At 41.3% G+C, this 18,990-nt stretch overlaps 1 protein-coding gene across 4 annotated transcripts in view; it reads right to left on the bottom strand.

The window, feature by feature from the left end:
• The window catches only part of dst (dystonin), a 121,313-nt gene that overhangs the window by 75,810 nt on the left and 26,513 nt on the right, over positions 1-18,990 (bottom strand). For 2 of the 4 annotated variants that reach the window (XM_084375007.1, XM_084375008.1), the window contains exons 6-15: positions 17,140-17,229; positions 14,822-14,920; positions 13,639-13,716; positions 11,439-11,531; positions 2,864-3,030; positions 2,628-2,740; positions 2,366-2,472; positions 2,165-2,284; positions 1,770-1,865; positions 1,553-1,680 (exon numbers count right to left, since the gene is read on the bottom strand). In XM_084375007.1, coding sequence (XP_084231133.1) covers positions 1,553-1,680; positions 1,770-1,865; positions 2,165-2,284; positions 2,366-2,472; positions 2,628-2,740; positions 2,864-3,030; positions 11,439-11,531; positions 13,639-13,716; positions 14,822-14,920; positions 17,140-17,229 — 1,091 coding nt within the window. The remainder of the gene's footprint in view (positions 1-1,552; positions 1,681-1,769; positions 1,866-2,164; positions 2,285-2,365; positions 2,473-2,627; positions 2,741-2,863; positions 3,031-11,438; positions 11,532-13,638; positions 13,717-14,821; positions 14,921-17,139; positions 17,230-18,990) is intronic. The other 2 variants (XM_084375010.1, XM_084375009.1) reach the window with 1 other exon arrangement.

Here is an 18,990-nt window from a genome sequence, read left to right as displayed (position 1 = left end):
TTAACAAAGACAAACACCAAGCGCACTCGAACATCACCTGGATCCGTAGGCAATGCTGTTATTGAGAAAGATTGAGCTGTTGATTTGTAAAGGCTCCATGAGAGCGGTGTCATTGGAGCACAAACTGTTGTAGCTGCTGTTGCTAATAGACGACATCCCGCTCAGATAGGCCATCCTACTTCACCGCTGCTGCTACCTGCAGCCACTCAAACAATCACTGTCACATTTCTCATCCTAATGGCCCCTCTGGAAGGGTCCCAGCCTCGAGCTCGCCTAACTGAGGGAGCCGCCTTCAACTCGCCCATATTTATAGCAGCACGGCCAGGTGAGGGGCGTTGTAACATGAATCCCACCCCTGAATAATGTGCCGCCTTCGGGGATAAAAACTAAACAGCAGGTTGAGACAGTACACCTTTATACCAGCTGACACTGTGTAGGGCGCTGCCAAAAGGGCTGGATGGCTGTCTCTGAAAGTTTTCACCACACCCAACATTAATAACGCTGTGTTTATACACCGTGAAGGCAGGGATGGAGATGATAACATGTCAAAACTATTGTCAACAGAGAAGTAAAAAAAATGACATCTGAGCTTCCATAGCAATGAGATCAACTGCAAACAAACACACAGAGCCAAAGCTAAAAAACTTGACTGAGCTTGCCATGAGAGAGCAGTCGCTCTTTAATATATCAGAAAATGTCTCCACTGAAGCATTCAAAACTTATACTAAAGTCTGCTGGTTATACTTCATACTGAATTTTACTAGTCATGCATCATCGGTGTAGTCTGATGACGAGAGACAGTAAAGTAGAGACCACAGTGTGCACTGTGACCTGGATGCGGTGTGCTCACACCTGATCTGTGGCTGTCTGTGATGGGAACTGGAACATCTATACTGGAGTTATCAGTTTATGAAGGACCAGCCGTGGCTACAGTAACTCCATTTTTTCTGAAGTCTCTCACTACTCAAGCATATTTTTCAGTAGGTGCTTTTGTAAACGATTCATGTTTTCTGCATGTTTTGCGAATCACTCGATCGTGTGTAAAAAGCAGAACACAAAGCTCGGCCTTATCATATGCAACAATGCACTTTGGCTGCAGTAAATCTGATCAAGAAATATTGAGCACAGCAGCTCATAAATATGTTGATAGAAATCAAATCGTGGCGTGCAACGCGCCTGTGAGGGGATTTCTACATTGACATCAACACTGATCCTCATCTTCAGTTTCAGTAGAGACATTAGTCGGCTTGTAATACGATGCTGGAGCGCTGCACCAACCTCAGAAGCTGTTGTGCTGAGTCATGTAGCATATTCGCTGCTTTATCTAACTACCTTTTTTTGAAAAGCTCATGACAACAATAATTCTTGCTAACGCTCACACATTTTGTCATATGAAACACCAGTTGCGTGTCACTTCAACACTCTTAGGTAAATGGTGACTTATGGCTGAGAAGTAATCTGTAATATTAGGCTGTAAAGACTATAAAGATTAGACCTTATAATGCTGAGCCAGGCAGGACAGAGTATTAATACGCTCAGTGGCTGCACATACCTTTCCACCTCAGGCCTCAGGCTCTTCTCTCGCTCCAGCATGGCAACAATTAATTTACCCCATTCCTTCTCCACGTCGTTCGGGTGGTGACCCGGGGGCAGCTGGATACGTCCAAACTCGATCCACATCTGTCGGCCAAACAGAGACTTGTTAACACAACACTGTGTAGGTCTAACACCATCAAACCAACGCGCTCTCGTGTTGTGCATTTGCATACCTCGAGCATTTTATAGAGATCTTTGATTTTTGTCTTCTCGTTCTCTTTCTGCGGGATTTCGTGTTCTTTAAACTGCAGATACTGTGTGTAAAGTGCCTGTGAAAGGAAGCAGGGATCACAATGAAAGATGCTTTGTCTTTAAAATAGCTGCATAAAAGCGCCTTAACCGATAACAGCTATCGACTTCATGCAGCAAATGGATGGCTGCTGCTCTCTCGAATCCATCAATACCTCTTTGAGTCTCAGTTACAGCAGACAGATGCTGCACGTGAGCTATCTAAAGCAGATTGTTATCCTTCACCTCACCGACGATTTATGCAGTCTGTTAAATGAGACAGCCGAAGCTCAACTTATGCAAAACAAAGCAAATAACAAGGATTCAAATCCTTGAGTACCTTGATTTCCACAGGGTTGTTGGGGAATGATCTATCTGACATTATGGCCACATTGTGTTTGATCCACTGGCTGAGGTATTTGATCATGTTCTGGTACTCCACCCATTTGATATCAACATCCTGTTCAGAGAGAGAGAAGGATCATCAGCAATAAAGCACTTCTCAGCACTTGGACTGGGTGGACCAATGTTATCCACTTACATTAGGGCTGATTCCATCAACACCGTCGGGTACTTTGGGGAAGGCATCGTACAGTGTCGAGACGTACGTGATGACTGATTTCTCATCTGGAGACTGAACGTCTACGTCTGAGGAGGGAGGTAAAAGCCAAAATGGTCACGAATGCAACACATGACAATCAGCTGTACAGAATCCAAGCTTCCCTCCACATGATTTATAGCACAGAGGCATTCAAAGGGTGTTTTTCAACAAATCCAAATATGAGAGCGTGAATGGAGCTTACCCTCGGGGTCCAGGAGTCTGGCCACACCCAGCTGCTCTGCTACACCAAACGCGTGCTCCAAGTTTGATCTGTTGGTCTGCGTCGACACACGGCTCATGTCAACCATGTCCGGCCTGCACGAGAGAGAAAGAGAGACTATAAAGACGGCAAAAATCAAGGCATGACAACTAAAATAAAGAGGGAAAGATACCCTAAAGTTCTGAAAAACCCTTGCAGTTCCTTCAGTGTTACTGTACCTGTATTTATGAATGACGGCGTTAAATAGCCTCCCATCCCTCCAGGAGGTTGTGAAGTTGTCACATCGAACACCTACGTAGCCCTCTGTTATCTGCTTGGACCAAAGCAGCAGCCTCTCCTTGGCTGTCATGTCCTCGGACTCCCCTGTCACGTGGATCTCCGAGATCTGTCACAATACAAAAAACATTCAAGATGTTAAATATAAGTTGCACCAATGTTTAATATCCAGTTGTGGAGGCTTGAAAATCTGACCCACAAAGTTGTGACCAAAAACCCTGTGAGATTAGGCGTGGTAACAGCACCATCTTGAAATAGGGCTGTGTGACATGACAGTATACTACAGCGTGAGAAGAGAAAACATCTGCCGTTTCATATTATGCTTGTTTATTTCATGTCGCACATCACACTCTTTACACCAACATTCTTTGTCATTTTGATGACGCTTTGAGGTATTTAAGGCATGAATATTTGCATTATGTTAACAAAAACAAACATGAAGGAGAGTGAACGTGACACAGAACAAGGTTATTCCAAAAAGCACGACTACGACAAGCCAGAACAAAAGGAGGAGCGCCGACCCAAACAGGAGCTAATATATAGATACTCTGTGTGTATGTAGAAAGTATATATGTATGTAAATCAACTAACTTATTTTACTAACCTCTGTTTTTTCTAATTCACTTCATTATCATTTGTATGCTTAGTAGTAGTAATAGATGTATTTTTATAGCATCCTTACAATAAAGTACAAAAAAGAAAAGTGTTTTTTAGTGTTTTTAAGTTTTATCCACTAATATTTTAGAAAATGTGCACAGAGCCTCTAAATTAAAGGAGAAAATGATCAAATATGAGTGTGTACCTTATATAGATGGAGTATATAATATGAAAAAAGGTCTCTCCATGTGGTCATTTTATATAAGCTATTTATTCATTGAATTTACGGCAAATACATGATAACATGATATATATGTAGTCATCTGGATATGAAACAACTGATTGATTCATATCCAGAGGACTGATTTTGGTCCTATCACACAGCCCTGCCTAATGCATTCAAATGTAATGACACCACAAACTAAAATCTTTGTTTCAACAAAGACATCACAAAGATAATATTTATTGTAATAAGACAAAAGAAAATTAAGAAAAAAAAAATTACAAGAGTTATTATAATGACAGTGAAAGAATATAATGTAGAGAGGGAACGTCCTTTAGTAGCGTTCCTCGAAGCGTTCCTCTAAAGAACTCAACTCACATCACAACCTTCTGGGAACATTCTGAGAACGTTAAAAGGCAAAGTCCATACACCAGGGGGGACGTTCTCAGAACAAATTTCTAGCTGGGATGTATTTAATTTCATAAGACTCAAGTGTTAATGAATTTAAAGTTTCCTTATCTGGTTCACTAACAGCTCTGTTCGCACTTTAAACATGTCAAGTGCCAGCTGGTCGGGGGTATGAGATAGAGATGTGTAATAAATAGTTTTACAACATTTCATACTGACGATTAAGATGACGCATAACAAACAATGCCACCTCACAGGCTGAGCTCCACAGTGCTGCTGTAGCACAGGTATCCCTGGTTTCCCAACCAGCCAGATACGCCAGAGAGCACATGTAACACATCTCCAAAGGTTTGTTTCCACTTTCTATATCATCGAAAATGTTCTGCCACATCATGGTTTGAAAAAAGAACAAGAGCAGAGAAACACAGACAGTAGATTTTATGAGAAGAGCCACAAACATCCATCAATCAATCAATCAATCAATCAATCTCTATCACACCCTGAGGGGGGGAATTTGCAGCCAGGCGCCCTCAGTCATAAAAACAGCCGTGAAAAACAGAAACAGAAAGAACTGTCAGGCACACAGAACACAACAGCTCTGCCTGGATCAACACAGACACAAACATCACCATCCTCAAGAAAAAAACTTCCAACTTACACACAGCTTCAAACATCAATTCAGTGCAGTTGAGGTGAGTATGACCGGGCATGTTAACGGGCATACAGCCACTAAAAGAAAGGTTGATTTGATCCTTTTAGTCCTGCTGGGAGCCAAAACAAAGGATGATCTGGTCTTCATAAGAACACACTTCCTAAAAATCAAAGATCTGAATTTTACTGCATGTAGGAAACTCAGAAGGATAAAACAGATTCAATAAGAGCAACAAACATCAAAAGACTTCAGGGTTTTTTCAGGGCTGTTGTGCTTTCTTACAAACAAAATTACTATTATCTGTCAATTACTGTCCCAAGATGTTTGCAGTTATCTATCAGATTGATTTCAGAGCGCTGCTGCGTGACAGCTGATCTTGAAGGAGGAACAGATTTCCTCAAATCAACAAAAACAATCTTTCACAAACTTCAGTCTACAAGTCTCTAATGAACCCTGTGCAATCACTATAATATGAAACATGACCAACTGTTCCCGGTGAGATAACTAACTAAGCGTGAACACCTAATTCATGATCTGAATGTACTCAACAAAACCAAAGCCTCCTCAGCGAAGGTGAGAAACAGGAACAGAGCCTGTTCATCACTCCAAAACTGACAAATCTCACAGAAAGCTCTTAAATCTAAGAAACCATTTTTTCTGATTCTGTCAAACATGATCTCTCAAGAAAAACAAATTTTACTTTACTTAGTTTCCACTGAAAGAGTCGCTTTTCCATTACACATGTGAATGATCTCCTTGGTTAACTATTGCTTGGGCAATGACAGAAACTGTTCCTGTCCCTGCATACAGATGAGCAGCACAAAAATCTGATGATGCTGCCAAAGTACTTTTGACATTCTTTTCTGCACAGGTCATGCTTGTGGTGTAGAAACGCTTTCTATAACACATGATTGTTGAGCTGTTGGCTGCATCCACATGTCCAAGTCTGTCCACAGACTTGACATGACGTGATTATGCCACAGTACATACAACTGAAGTCCACAAGTCCAGAGGGTGGACATTTGGACTCGGCCAAAGCGTCTCCAAGAATGAACATGAACACAGACAGAAAGACACCTCAGTGATAACGTAATGCTCTACAAACAACGGGCCACGCTGATGAGCACTTAACAATGGGGAACAAGTCTTTAATGCCTAATGAATGCATGACTCGGGATGATTTAATGCATGAATAAATACAGACTGTATCATTAATTCCTGTTGCTTACAATTAACACGCTACTTTCACTTCATGTGATTCGTTCACACTTCATAGATCATCAGTTTAAGTATGTTGATTCATACTGTAGTTAGCTCGTGCATAAATACTTTAATTGATATGTCACCAAATCAACTGGATTCAAGTTACATAAAACTTTATTTTAGGCCCATCTTTTTGCTCAGCCTCACTGAGAGCAGAATAGTACTTTTTCTCATAGAGATGAGGGAAGCACAGTATATATCAGACCAATACTGGGAAATTTATATTATCGAATATTTATTGTATCAGTGAAATTATAGTCGATATCAGTCAACTTTCATTGACCTAATAAGTAAAGTATTTACAGACTCAAATATAGTAGGTAGGTGTTTGCACCTTGGAAGTTGGTTTGCGATTCGCCAATAAACAGAAGAAGAAGAAAAAGAAGAAAGAGAAAAAGAAGTTTTAACTGATTAGAGCTGTGGAATATTTAATCATCCATCTTTGCTGACAACATCTTAACCTTTCTTATCCTGTTGTGCATAAACTTCTTTTTAAAATATAAAAATATAAAAATGTGAAATTGTCAGTTATCTGTCTCAGTATCGGCCTTGAGAAGCAGGTAATTATTGGTTATCGGCATTGGCTGAAAAAAATCCATATTGTGCGTCCCTAATACAATTTTTATTTTATCAGCCTGGATGCGTCAGATGTTAATATCTACATTATAAACATAAATACAGCTACATAAATGAAGTTTTATGAAACTGAAATCCAGGTAACTTGATCGATTGATGTGTTTTAACTGTGATCACATAAAGTCAGAGACCTGACCAGTTGTTAATATTTAGCATAAGGGACTGAAGTATCATGTATTGATTCAAACATTCAATCATCATGAGTCATGTATTAGTTAGGCACTACTCAAGTATATGATTTGTACTCTTATTATAAAGTGCTACTGCTGAATTACACCCCCACACCTCTATTAATAACATGTTATAAGTTTACCTCCTGTTGGAAGGAAATACATTTGGCAGGAGCTGGAAGATGTTCTTCGTAACCAGAGGAGATGGAGGCCCTCCGTCTCCTCCTCCTGTGTGCCTGAGAGCCCCATATAATCTTGGCAAACGTTTCCTCGCTCCCTGGTCTGTCATTACCCCTCAGAGTCCTCAGCATGTGCTCCACTGCTCCAAAGCTAACAGCCCTCCTTAACTGACGTCGAATCAGCTTCTTCGCCAGCAGACCATCCTTGGCTGGGGCACCTCTGGAAGTTGTGCCATGAAGCTTTGCCTCTACAGCGAACCGGCTTCTGTCACCGTCCGTCTCCTCTGAAAACCTTCCCGACCTGTAGGGTAACCTCTTGCTGATTTGATTACTGGAATCTCTGAGGATTAAAACTGGTACCTCTCCGACATAGACACCCCTGCTGAGGCTTTCTTGCCTGGATAGGTGTGTCTCCACCTGTGAAGGTCTATCCAGCTCTACCTGGGGCTCCTCAGTGTTCCCATCTGGGCCATGTTGAGGCTCTGCACCACTGCAAATGGCCTCGCTTGTAACAGCCTCACTTCCAGGACTCCTGGGAGATACAACAGGCTGAAAATCCTCTGATTTCCTCTTCTTCCTCTGAAAATAGCGGCGACCTTTGAGCTCTTTAGATTCTGGCCTCAGTGGAGCTTTCTTGGGGTCGACATAGCATTCCTCTTTAGGTCCTCGAACACAGCCACAGATGTTTCCCATGGCTGACAGTCGTACGCTCCCTTACCCATGGACTGTGCTGAACTCCCAACAGCGAGCCTTTTTCAGTATCCAGTGAGCTCCGCTCGGTCTGCCGAGTCACCATCCCAGAGACAGAAAGTCATTTTCAGACGGTGCAGTGGCAGACAACCCGGCAGCCGGAGATAAAGCTCCACTCAGATCAGAGATTTCCTTTCATTGACTCCCGGCTGAGAACTGGTCACACTTTGGCTCTCTCCCTCACTGCATGTCTTTCTCCTCTGACACTGGAATCCTTTCTGACCTTTGAAACATTTCTCTTGCTTTGCTAATCCAGCACAAACGCCATAAATGCACACACAGACGTGGCCCACGTGCTTATAGCTCTCAGCTGAGCAGGAGAGAAAAGACTTGTGGACAGACCTGTTTCAGGCTCGACAGACTGCCTCGTCTACACAGTAAACATGCGCACGTAAGAGCCACCTCTTAGGTTTCCTAATATTTCTGTCTGTAATGAGAGGGTGAAGGGAGGACAAGGGAAGGCCGGCTATTATGCTCTGAGAAACTTTGGCTCAGCACGTTTGGCTGCGTGAACTGGAGCGGAGTCCCAGCCGGTGAGAAATGCTTTGAAAACCAGAACAGCGTGGGTCAACCAGAGCGGCAGGAGCAGAGGCAAATCCGAGCTGGACAACAAAGTGCTTTCACTTTGTGTATTAATCAAGCTACGTACAATGGTGGAAACAGAGGTGGGGCTTGGAAGTCCAATGGTTTAAACAAACACTATTATCTGAGCAGATCACCACCACCGCAGTTCACAGGGGGGCAAACGCTCCGACCAGGAAGTGATTCACCCTATAAAACCATTACAGCAACTATAAGATAACACTGGATGACGGAGTGTGGCGCAAGCCCACTGTGGAGAAATCTATACTGTTATTACACTGCAGAGAGAGAAATAAGTCGTGTGTGAAAGAGTAAATGTGTTGCCACCACACAGCTCGAACTAAAAATAACAGCGTGTCACTGTGAGCGCACAATATTTGAGCGCCAGGGAAGTTTCCCTGAAGGTCAAAGTCACCTGACAGCCAGCACAGTTCATACTACAGAGAGCTGATTACCCCAAGTGCTTCTCATAGCTATCTTATCATCAAACTATCAAATACTAATATCATTTCCTTATCAGAGTAAGTTAAATTACATTGAAACAATGGTTTATAGCATTTATATGACTTCTACTGGAGATACTTTGTTTTGATTGACAGGGTTTTAATAACAGTGAGTGAATGCAGTCAATGCAACGACTCATGAATGTGTGAACATGTGAATGTACACACACAGACAGTGACAGTCATCCGGGCAAAACAAACAACCAAGCGTAGAAACACCTGACAGCAGAGTGTTGTCATGGTGGTCACCAGCTACAGGAAAATACAAATACAATCTAGTGTGGCAGCTTCAGAAAAGGAAGCACAGTGGCCAAGTGGGCGTAGGCACACCGAGCCAAGGGTGTAGTTAAAAAACTTTATTGGTTAGGGCAGATCAGGGTCAGAGAAAAACAGCACAAAAGGAAAAACAGCAGCTGGTTTCAACCCACAGAGTCTTCCTCAGGGCGAAGAAGAGTCAACATACCCACACCTGCATATCACACATTAAAACTACCACAAAGGAAGATTAAGAGAGGAAGTAAATAGTAACAGTGATAGTTATATCCATAACAATAATACCAACATGTCAAGCCAGTTTACAGGGAAGGTCTGAAATCTATTTCCTGGATACACCAAAGCATCACATTTAAAAATACAATAATATTACTACTCCTAAAAGACTACTCCACAAACTCAACGTCCTTCATTTTCAAAAGGCTGTTGTTGCGATTATGACAGCAATGGAAATGGTATGCCATAGTGTAATCTACATTATAGTTTTTATAGTTTATTTGTGTTCTGCCACTCTATTTTCAAATGCTGAAAGCGTGACGTGAGGCGGTGCACAACCCCCTTACAAACTATTCTTGTGTATAATATTCAAGCAATGATAAGGAGGGTGAAGGTTTGCATACATTGAAAAGTCCAGTCACAGTGGCAGCCACGTGTAATGATGACATCAACTTCTTATCTGTACAGACATGACCAAACAATGGATAGTGCCTGAAACACCTTGACAAAAAGTCAGCAGTGAAAGCAGATAGAGAGGGCACACACCCTGTATCAATTCATATAAATTACAAAAAAAAAAAAAAAAACAGCCTGCAGCAAGAAGAAAAGCACATCAAGTCTGGCCCCTAAACAACCTCTGTCCTTAAACAGGAACAGATCCTGGACACGTGAGTCCAAATCCTTTCATATAAAAGCATTTAAAATAATAACAGAGCGCTGTTCATACATGTTGATCTGCCATCAGTCATCCTTACATAATAAAGCCAAAAGGTGTATAGCACAATGTTCTCCCCATAAGTGCCCTGCTATCCTTCAAAATCAAGAAGAAACAGGCCCATCCCTGGCAGATCGACTGCTCAAGGGCTTGCGTGGGACTGACAGCAGCAGGTGCTGGCATCGTCACAGACGCTACCTGTCAGCGCGCTGGAGTCCAGAAGAAATCATATTAACTACTTTCCCCTCATTATTTCAATAAGGGCATTAGTCACACAGATGCATCCTTGTTCTAAATCATTAATACAAAGCCTCAATTCTTAAAGACTACTAGAATATTCCTGTCCAGCACCAACATCTGAGTCATGTACTAAGTGCCAAAGATATTAATAATGCAACGCAGGACAGTCAGGGAGAGGGGGGGAGAGGCAGACATGTTTAAAGTATGACGTTTGTGCATGCTGTTGGATTTTTGGATAGATACTGTGAATACTTCAGCAGACACCTGGATTTTCTGGCATGCACAAACAGAGCAACCCACTTGACATTTATTATTCCCTGAGAGAACATTTTGTTGAGAACATGAATATCAGGGAGAAATAAAAACTGAGCCTAGAGCGCAAAATATATTCAAAACCACTAAAACACTCTTCAAAAGTTTTTCTGAGTGTAATCACACACTAATTCTTGGTTGTACTGATGTTAACAAGGTTAAAACACCGTAGACAAAGTAGAATTTGGCTTTAATTTCATGTATTACACAAACAAAACAAAACTACTTTCAAGCCATTTATCACCTGCATTCACATCCAATGCAAATTCAATACACCATGTGAATGCCAAGAACTTTCTGCTACTAGAAGCAACCCGTTACAACTCCATCTGAATCCAACACGAACTACAGCGCCAGGTCAACAGTTACATCATACGCATCAATAATCTTCAGCGAGTCAGACAGCAAGCATCCAGCATGATGTGGGCTGCACAACTTTGACACCTTGTGGTCAAAAGCAGAAAGATCCACTTGGTGCGAGTGTGAGCTCGTTTTAAAAGCATTAATCTGGAGGGACTCTGACAGGCTATTACACAACACAATCTCCAAACATGCCAGCACTCTGTAGCACAGAAATAAATGAGACGCTGTTGGAAATCCTCTGCATTAAAATGTCGACAATATTCAACAGATCAACACGGAGTAGGTGTAAAGATGAGGAACACAATGATTACAAATTAACAGCCTTTATCAGCATCTACATGTTACATAATGAAATAAAAGCAATAATAATCCATTATGTTGGTAATAAATAATCTTAATTACTTGGCTATTAAACCATAAAGTATAAACACTGACCTGAAAGTGCAGAATTATGGTCCAGATCAATCCCAGGGTCAGTTTTGGGTTGCCGTCTGTGATGTCGTCATTCCTGATATTTACAAGCTTGACCTGTTGACAGAAAACACATGATTAATAAACTGAATATTAAGCACTCAGATGCTGCCTTTCAGTTAGTAAATGATGGCATCTGCCTTTACATTGATTTGGTGAATTAATAAAGTGCAAAATATGAGTTAGGGCTGCAAAATGAATTGAAATGTTATCGAAATTGCAAACATTTAAGAACACATGTTTGTTGACTTCCCATCTGCATGATTTTTATAGTTTGTTGTTCAGTGAAAATGAAAACTGTGATGTAAAAATGACCATTCCCACTAATCCTAACTCATATAGTAATATCAGTCAAAACAATTAGAATATGATATTTTGTATCACATCATGCAGCCCAAACATGAGTGCAACTGTGTTTTGTCTATATTGACTCACATGCCTGTCATTCCACAAGCACCACAAGGTGGCACAATACTCATTATGTTATGTCAGAGAGCCCCGTTACAGTAATCAGTGGAGCTGACACAGAGAATGAATGCTGCTACTAATTAAATACTATAAACCTGCTACGAATGTTGTATCTACCATACATCAGAGGGAGGAAAATAATGTGTATGGAATGTGTCACAACAGGGAGATCGTTTTACATTTAATGACCTCAGTGGTCGCGTGGATGTGTCTGGTATGTTCTGCAGCCAAAACAATAGAACAACTCATTTGTGACCATCTATGATTCCTTTGTCTCAAGCCTTACGTCACATCTGGCTGAGGCTCAGCAGGGCTGAGTTCTTCATCACATCCTGGCTGTGGTGGGGGAGGGGAGGGCAATCAGAGCTCTGTGGAACCCCCACGGATGGGATTTGGAGTCAGCGCTTCTTAAACGCTGCTATTACTGTTTGTGGCCACTGAGCGGTATTTTTCATAAAGAAAGCTGGAAGGTGCCATGAGTCCAATTGGAGAACAGACAGCGTTGAATTAATCACCACTGGGGCTGTCCCAGCTCAATTACATGTGTGCCTTCGCTTGCATTTATTCGCCTTGGTGGTTACAAGGGAACACGTCCCTCTCAAGATGATGCAACGCCAGCAAAACAATGAAGCTGCACACAGACTGATATATTTATAATGTTTGCAATTGTGAAAGCTCCCAATTAATTATGTGGACTGACGTGATGGGAAAGGCAGAAAAATGTGTTTTGCTATCGTATCACCATTTGATGGATTTTTATCTTATAGGAACAGTTCACCCAAAAATGAAAATTCAGTCATTATTAATCACCCCCATGCCGATGGAAAGTCAGGTGAAGCGTCATAGTCCACAAAACATTTCTGGAGCGGCAAAACAGCGTTCCAGCGTTCTCATAAACAACTGAGGTAGGTCAGGACTTGTTTTAAAATGTAAACAAACAACCAAAAGAAAAGCCCAAAACAAATCGGCTTCATACAGCTCGTTTTGGCATAATCCAAGTCTCTGGAAGCCCCAAATTAATTTGGAAAGATGTTTTTTTTTACGTAATTTTTTTCAGCTGAAATCTTCACTGTAGTTGCTAAGCTAAAAGTGTTTGAATGAAGTGGGTGCACAAGCTTGACCACACATTAAGGGTGCAAATAGTGAATACTTCATTGCTGTTTTGCTGTGAAGCTCCAGTGGACTACAAATTTTCACCCGCCTATACATCAGCATGAGGACAAGTATATAATAAGTGGATTTTCATTTTGGGGGGGAACGCTCCCTTTAACTCAGACTGCAGATTGACCTCTAGTAGCTTCATCAATCTACATAATGACAATAGACCATATTGACACGACGGCCATTTTTCTCTCAGGGTGGGAAGATCAAATGAAGTACTGCCGTGTTACAGGTTGCTAATCATAAAAATGTACAGAATCTGACAATATATTATCATTTCACCACTTCCTGATTGATTAGCAACTGAAAGGAAAATGGAAAGTCAAAATTTAGAAGGACCTGGGCCATATATATATATATATATATATATATATATGGGCCATTTATATGATTCTGAGCTTCCCACCCTGAGTATGACGTCAGAAGAAAATGGCCGCCATGTGAATATTGTCTATGTGGGCTCAAATGTTGTCCAGTCCTCAATGTAAAGGCCGTCAGAAGAAGAGTTCGAGAGTGTGTTCACACTGATTCATACCTGCCGCCTCTTTAAATAATCCAGTGCTATTTGTACATTCTGGAGCCTGTGGAAGCGCATCCTCCCTCTCTCCCGAGGCTGTGGACATAAAGCGGAAAGGGAGATCATGAATGCTAATCAGGCTTTTCTTAACATCAGAGGACAGATTAAAAATTTGATTAGTAGCATGGAGGACACAGGACATGCTTCCAGGTTCTTACCCGCTGATCTGGTGAGATAAAAAAACACACATCAAGAGTAGCCGTATCTGCAGGCCCACTCAAAATCTGTGCATATACAGAACATTTTCCACCATTTGCATCCTAAAAATAACTAGAAAGTAACCCTGCTAGTTAACTCATAAAACACATTAATACATTTGGTTCGCGGTATGTACATTTTATAAATCAGATAAATCAGAATGCTGCATTTTTTGAGCAAGTATCCAATCTCTTGTGGCACTTTGATGGTCAGAGGCCACAGCATGAGGTAATGAAATGGAAAATGCAATGAAGCCAGAGTGCAGCAGCAGCAGCAGCGACTTGTGCTGCGTTCAGCCACGTTTTCTTAGTTGGTAACAGCTGAAGAATCCCGCTCATCTCAAAAGCAAAGCAACAACATTTCATAAATTCATTCAGTGAATCTCATTCACCTATGAAGCCCTCTGGAGGCTTCAATAAAAAAATCAGAACACCCCAAAAGCAGCAGATGAAAAATGTCCTGGTGCTCAGGTTGGATCTGAGCGACTTGACTGGATGGCTCAATGATGGGCAAAGCTAATGAAATGGATATAAAGACCCGGCTTTACGGCCAATTTCATTCGTAATGAATGCATCTTGTAATGCCTTTGCAAGGTCAGTGTGCCAAATTGACTGGTTTGTGAAAGAGGATGCGTGGGTCTTTAGATCATGTGCACATTTCTCCACATCATCAGTGTCATGTAACAAGGATTCAGACATTATTCCCTGATCAAAACAAGTTGCATTATGACAGAAAGTGCTGCACAGAAATCACAAATTTCAAAAAATTGGGAGAAGGTAATCTCTATCATAGAAGAACTACAATACGTGCTAAAGGAATAATGTAAGACTACAAGAAGTCAAATCATACAGTGGGATTGTTTCTACACTCCTGTTAACTGGTCACAACACGCTCTGATTTAGTTGGTTAAAAGGGGGGTGGGGAGGGGGCAAGCCACACGTACCCCCTTATCATCATCCACCGTGTCGCCATGCTGCTCAACCGCACATGCTTCTGTCCCACTCACCAACCGCAATGTCTTCAGAAAATCACGCTCCCTTGGCTTATCACCGAAAAGGCAACACATGGGGGGAAGAAAGGAAGACATGGACACACATGGCGGCCAAATCAAAGGACGTTAGACAATGGACAGGAACCAATTAAAGAGGGGAGAACAGAAGAAGGAGGGAAAGTAGAAGGGGAAGAGGATGTAAACAGAAAATAGATAAAAAGCCACTTAGAGGATGAAAGTTAGTCACAGTGGAGAGGGAGTATAACAGCTGGGGCTGCTCACAGGAGTACATGCATATTTAATACAGTAAGGGACATCACAGCATGATAACATTACTGAACTCAGGACTGTACAGTTACCTTACGTCAATATAAGATGAAAGAATGACATGTTAAGAGAGAAGTGAAATAATAACAGCCTGCTGGATAACATGCAGCCCTCCACTGTCTGAGGCCAAAGTACTACAGCTACTGAGCAGCTATGTGCTCTACATGTGAGGGACTGGACACACATACATATCTAACCATACAGAGTTTGAGCTGCAAGTCAAAAAGGCTTTATTCTGCGATAACATGGCCACAAACATGAGAAATTCCTATTTTTGATGTGATTTTGACTTTGTTTATTAACATTATTACAAGAAAATCCATCAGTTTTACATTAAAGTTGGCAGAAAAAAATATGGCCGCTTTATTAAGGTATTATTACTGTAATTTATTAATATATTACAACATTTAATTTAGCTTTTTTTAACATTTCTAATTAATTAATAGGCTTTACTCGATAAGATGTAGCACAAACTCCACAATCCTTTTTTGTGGTTCTGTAGTACTCAAAGGATGCTGAGTTTACACAGTACAAGTACACTGTCTTATTTGTTTTGGCAGCTACTCAAACAATTTCCACACATGGAAACAATCAACTCGTGGTTCATTTCCTGGTCATTCCAAGTTTTGACGGAGTGGAAATTGATTATACAGCTGTACAGTGTCACCGTAACAGCGCAGCTTCCTGTCATCAATAGAAACACTGCGCATGGTTGTAATATTACTCCATCACAATGTAATTTTATAGAAACAAAGTCACAGTTTTGCGCTGGCTGTGTGTCGGGTGCACTAATGCTTGCGTTGATATTTGGAAAAGAGCATTCTCGATAAGACCAATGAGAGCTGGCTGTTAAATTAGATAATTTACTGTCTTGGTCTGATCAGATTGAATACATAATTGCAATTTCAAGGAAATGTTCTGCATCTCCTCCCTCTTCTGTTACGATTGAAATTGTTTGGTTATACTTTTTGTCACACCCGGTCATTTTGTCAAGTGCTGATGAAAAACTTTTTTTTTTTTAAATTAAAAATCCTTCTGTGCTAACTCATGTGAGATGCATGAACGATCATCATGGCTAACTGTGGAGGCTAAATGATGACTCTCACAATGATATTAGCTCAGCTTTTCCTTTGTAGAGTCGTTTCACTTGTTTTTTTATATTCGGATTGTTGATACTATGTGATTTTTAAATTGATTGTTCTTATTGTAGTTGCTTTCGTGTGGACAACTGGTGACAATTTTGAGGTAGTAAATGTTAAAATAAAGAACATAGGAGGCCTTTTGCAGTTAGTGCGTTAAAAAGGCAAGTTAGCAAGTTAAACTTTGTTAATGACTGCAGAGAACTTGCTGGAAACTCTGATCTGTGGACTCCTTCTTATTCTGACTAAAACACAACAACCTTTTGTGTGTAATCATTGTACATATAAGTGCCCGATCCATGACGGATTCCAAAAAAAACACATTTATATATAAAGCAATGCAAACCATACCACCTGTATGGGTGGCAGCACAGCACAACAGTCATAGATAACCCAGAATGGATAAGGAAAAAGAAACAAAAAACAGAAAATGTTCGCATACCATTCACAAAATAACGTGACTTTATGAGTGGGTTTTGGCGGATTCAGAATCACAGCAGATCTGATTACAGACCATCAAATCCCAGGATTCCCTCCTACTATCTGTTACATAAGTACGAGGGAGGAGGGGGAACTGCTTCAGTCATGCACAGGTGTGATAGATTGCTCTACAGGAAGAAAAGTAGAATTCTCATATTCCTCAGTGGTGTCTTATGACAATCTGAATGTCGTAAGACTGATCTGAAAGGAAATTACCCTCTCTAAGAAGTCCCCTTGTACAAAAACATCGTCTTTAGTTGTAGTTTCTCTTTATCCCTTAAAGAAACACTGACCGTGAAAACAAAGATAACAGGAAAAACTCACCAATGTGTCTCCGGACAAAACCTCCAGCAGTGAGATCAGGTTATGTCCATCTCGTAAGTCTTCATACAGGTCATTTATATGCTTCCGTACCTACAGACATGAGGGAGAAAGCAAAATGTGAGCTAGCTGCGAATATCAAAGGTTGCGTTCACACACACCATTTATTGCTCAGATCTGATTTTTTTTGTTTGGCTGTGTGATCTCGTCACAGTCCTGAACTGACCCGCATGCCAAAAGAATGTCAACAAAGATGTTACACACAGCACGGTGTGGCATATGGAAATAAACATGGGGGTTGATGTGTAGTGGAGGTCACCAAACGTGTGAGCAGAGGATAACAAGGGAAAAACTGGCAGATTTTTAATCACGGCATTTCGTGGAGCAATGGCTGCTACTTCTGTACGTAGGTATGTGTGGATGTGAAGTTGGAGCCAGGAGCGGTGGGATTATAACATGAATGGCTTCACAGAAACAGGTGGAGCTTCACCCTGATACTTACAAGGTCTCACACCTCACTTTTCCTCCACTGAATCTTCATGTTTGTATTTACCAAGTGACCCCTGCCAGTGCAGGATTGTGAAGATTGTCGAGGTAAAGTGACGTAATGATGCATGAATTCAGATATGACTGTTCAGCAGGGGTTCATATTGCAAAAAGACAGAGCTGTATCTGATTTAGGAGCACATGTGAGAATGAACCAAATCACAATATATCATGCGATTGAAAAGAAATCAGGTATGACTTCCATATGAGCAAAAATTGGGTGGCTTTTGCCTGCAGTCTGACACAGTATTACTGCTACACAACTGTTTATTGATAGCTGTGCATTATCAACAAATGTACTTCAAAACTGGTGTTATTGTGAAATTTCTCACCGCATTTATTGAACCATAATCTCAATTTCTAAAGAACTGATCTTTAGGGATGATACCGGGAAACACGAAAGTCTCCCGCATCAACTCCACCATCACCCCTGGTATTTCTTCCTCATGTCTTTTCAATCCCAGGTTTAGAAAATCCTTTTTTTTCCCCCGAACAGTCCTGAGCATCAAACACTCTGAATATTAACTCAAGCAGGACATCATTGTGACACCTTATCTAAGCACTTAAGCGAGGCACTTCACAGCTTTCTCCTTCCAGCAGGCCCATCTCTCCTTCCTGTCCTACATACCGCACCTCTGAAATCACCCCGCTGCCCGTTGACCTGCTTTCACACAGGGCTTTCAGCACTGTAATCCCAGATAGCAGCCACAGCTGTGGCGCCAAAATAGACATGCACCCTTGTGTTATTGGGTCAGCTGAGCAGGTCTCTCACTATTACTCAGCACCTTCTCATGGACCCTGTGCCGGACCTGCTGAAATCTGGCTGTCAAAACGTGAAGTAAAATGTTGCAAACATTCCAATCAAACCATTAGCTCAAGTTCAACACGTTGAAACATCTCTGCAGCTTAATTGTATGTGTCTTGTTTTATTGCAGTACTGTAGAGATAAACTATTCTTTCTTTCTTTCTTCTGCCAAGGTTGTGACAATGTTTGCATAACGTGTCTCTCATGAAACACTGCTTCCTGGAGGCAAAGCTGGAACCAGCAGCTCCTCAGGGCCTGAATACATCTTTCTAATGATTTTCTTACTGGATGTAATAAATACATTCTTGTCTGAAAACATCACACGTAGATGATCATAAAAACCATCATTAGCACTCCAATCTACACGAGGCCTCATCTCCATCAAGCAGGGATTGATCTAATTGACAGGACCCTGAACCAGACGCTTCAGGGTAGGTTTATGGCCCACATCCACCCACACACTGATGGTGATGATCAAAGAACGCCAAAACCCCCTCAGGAGC

This window comes from Pagrus pagrus (assembly GCF_965226575.1).
Source record: "Pagrus pagrus genome assembly, chromosome: 15".
NCBI classification, from domain to species: domain Eukaryota; kingdom Metazoa; phylum Chordata; class Actinopteri; order Spariformes; family Sparidae; genus Pagrus; species Pagrus pagrus.
Note: the sequence above shows the minus strand (reverse complement) of the source record. Positions and strands in the feature narration are given on the sequence as shown.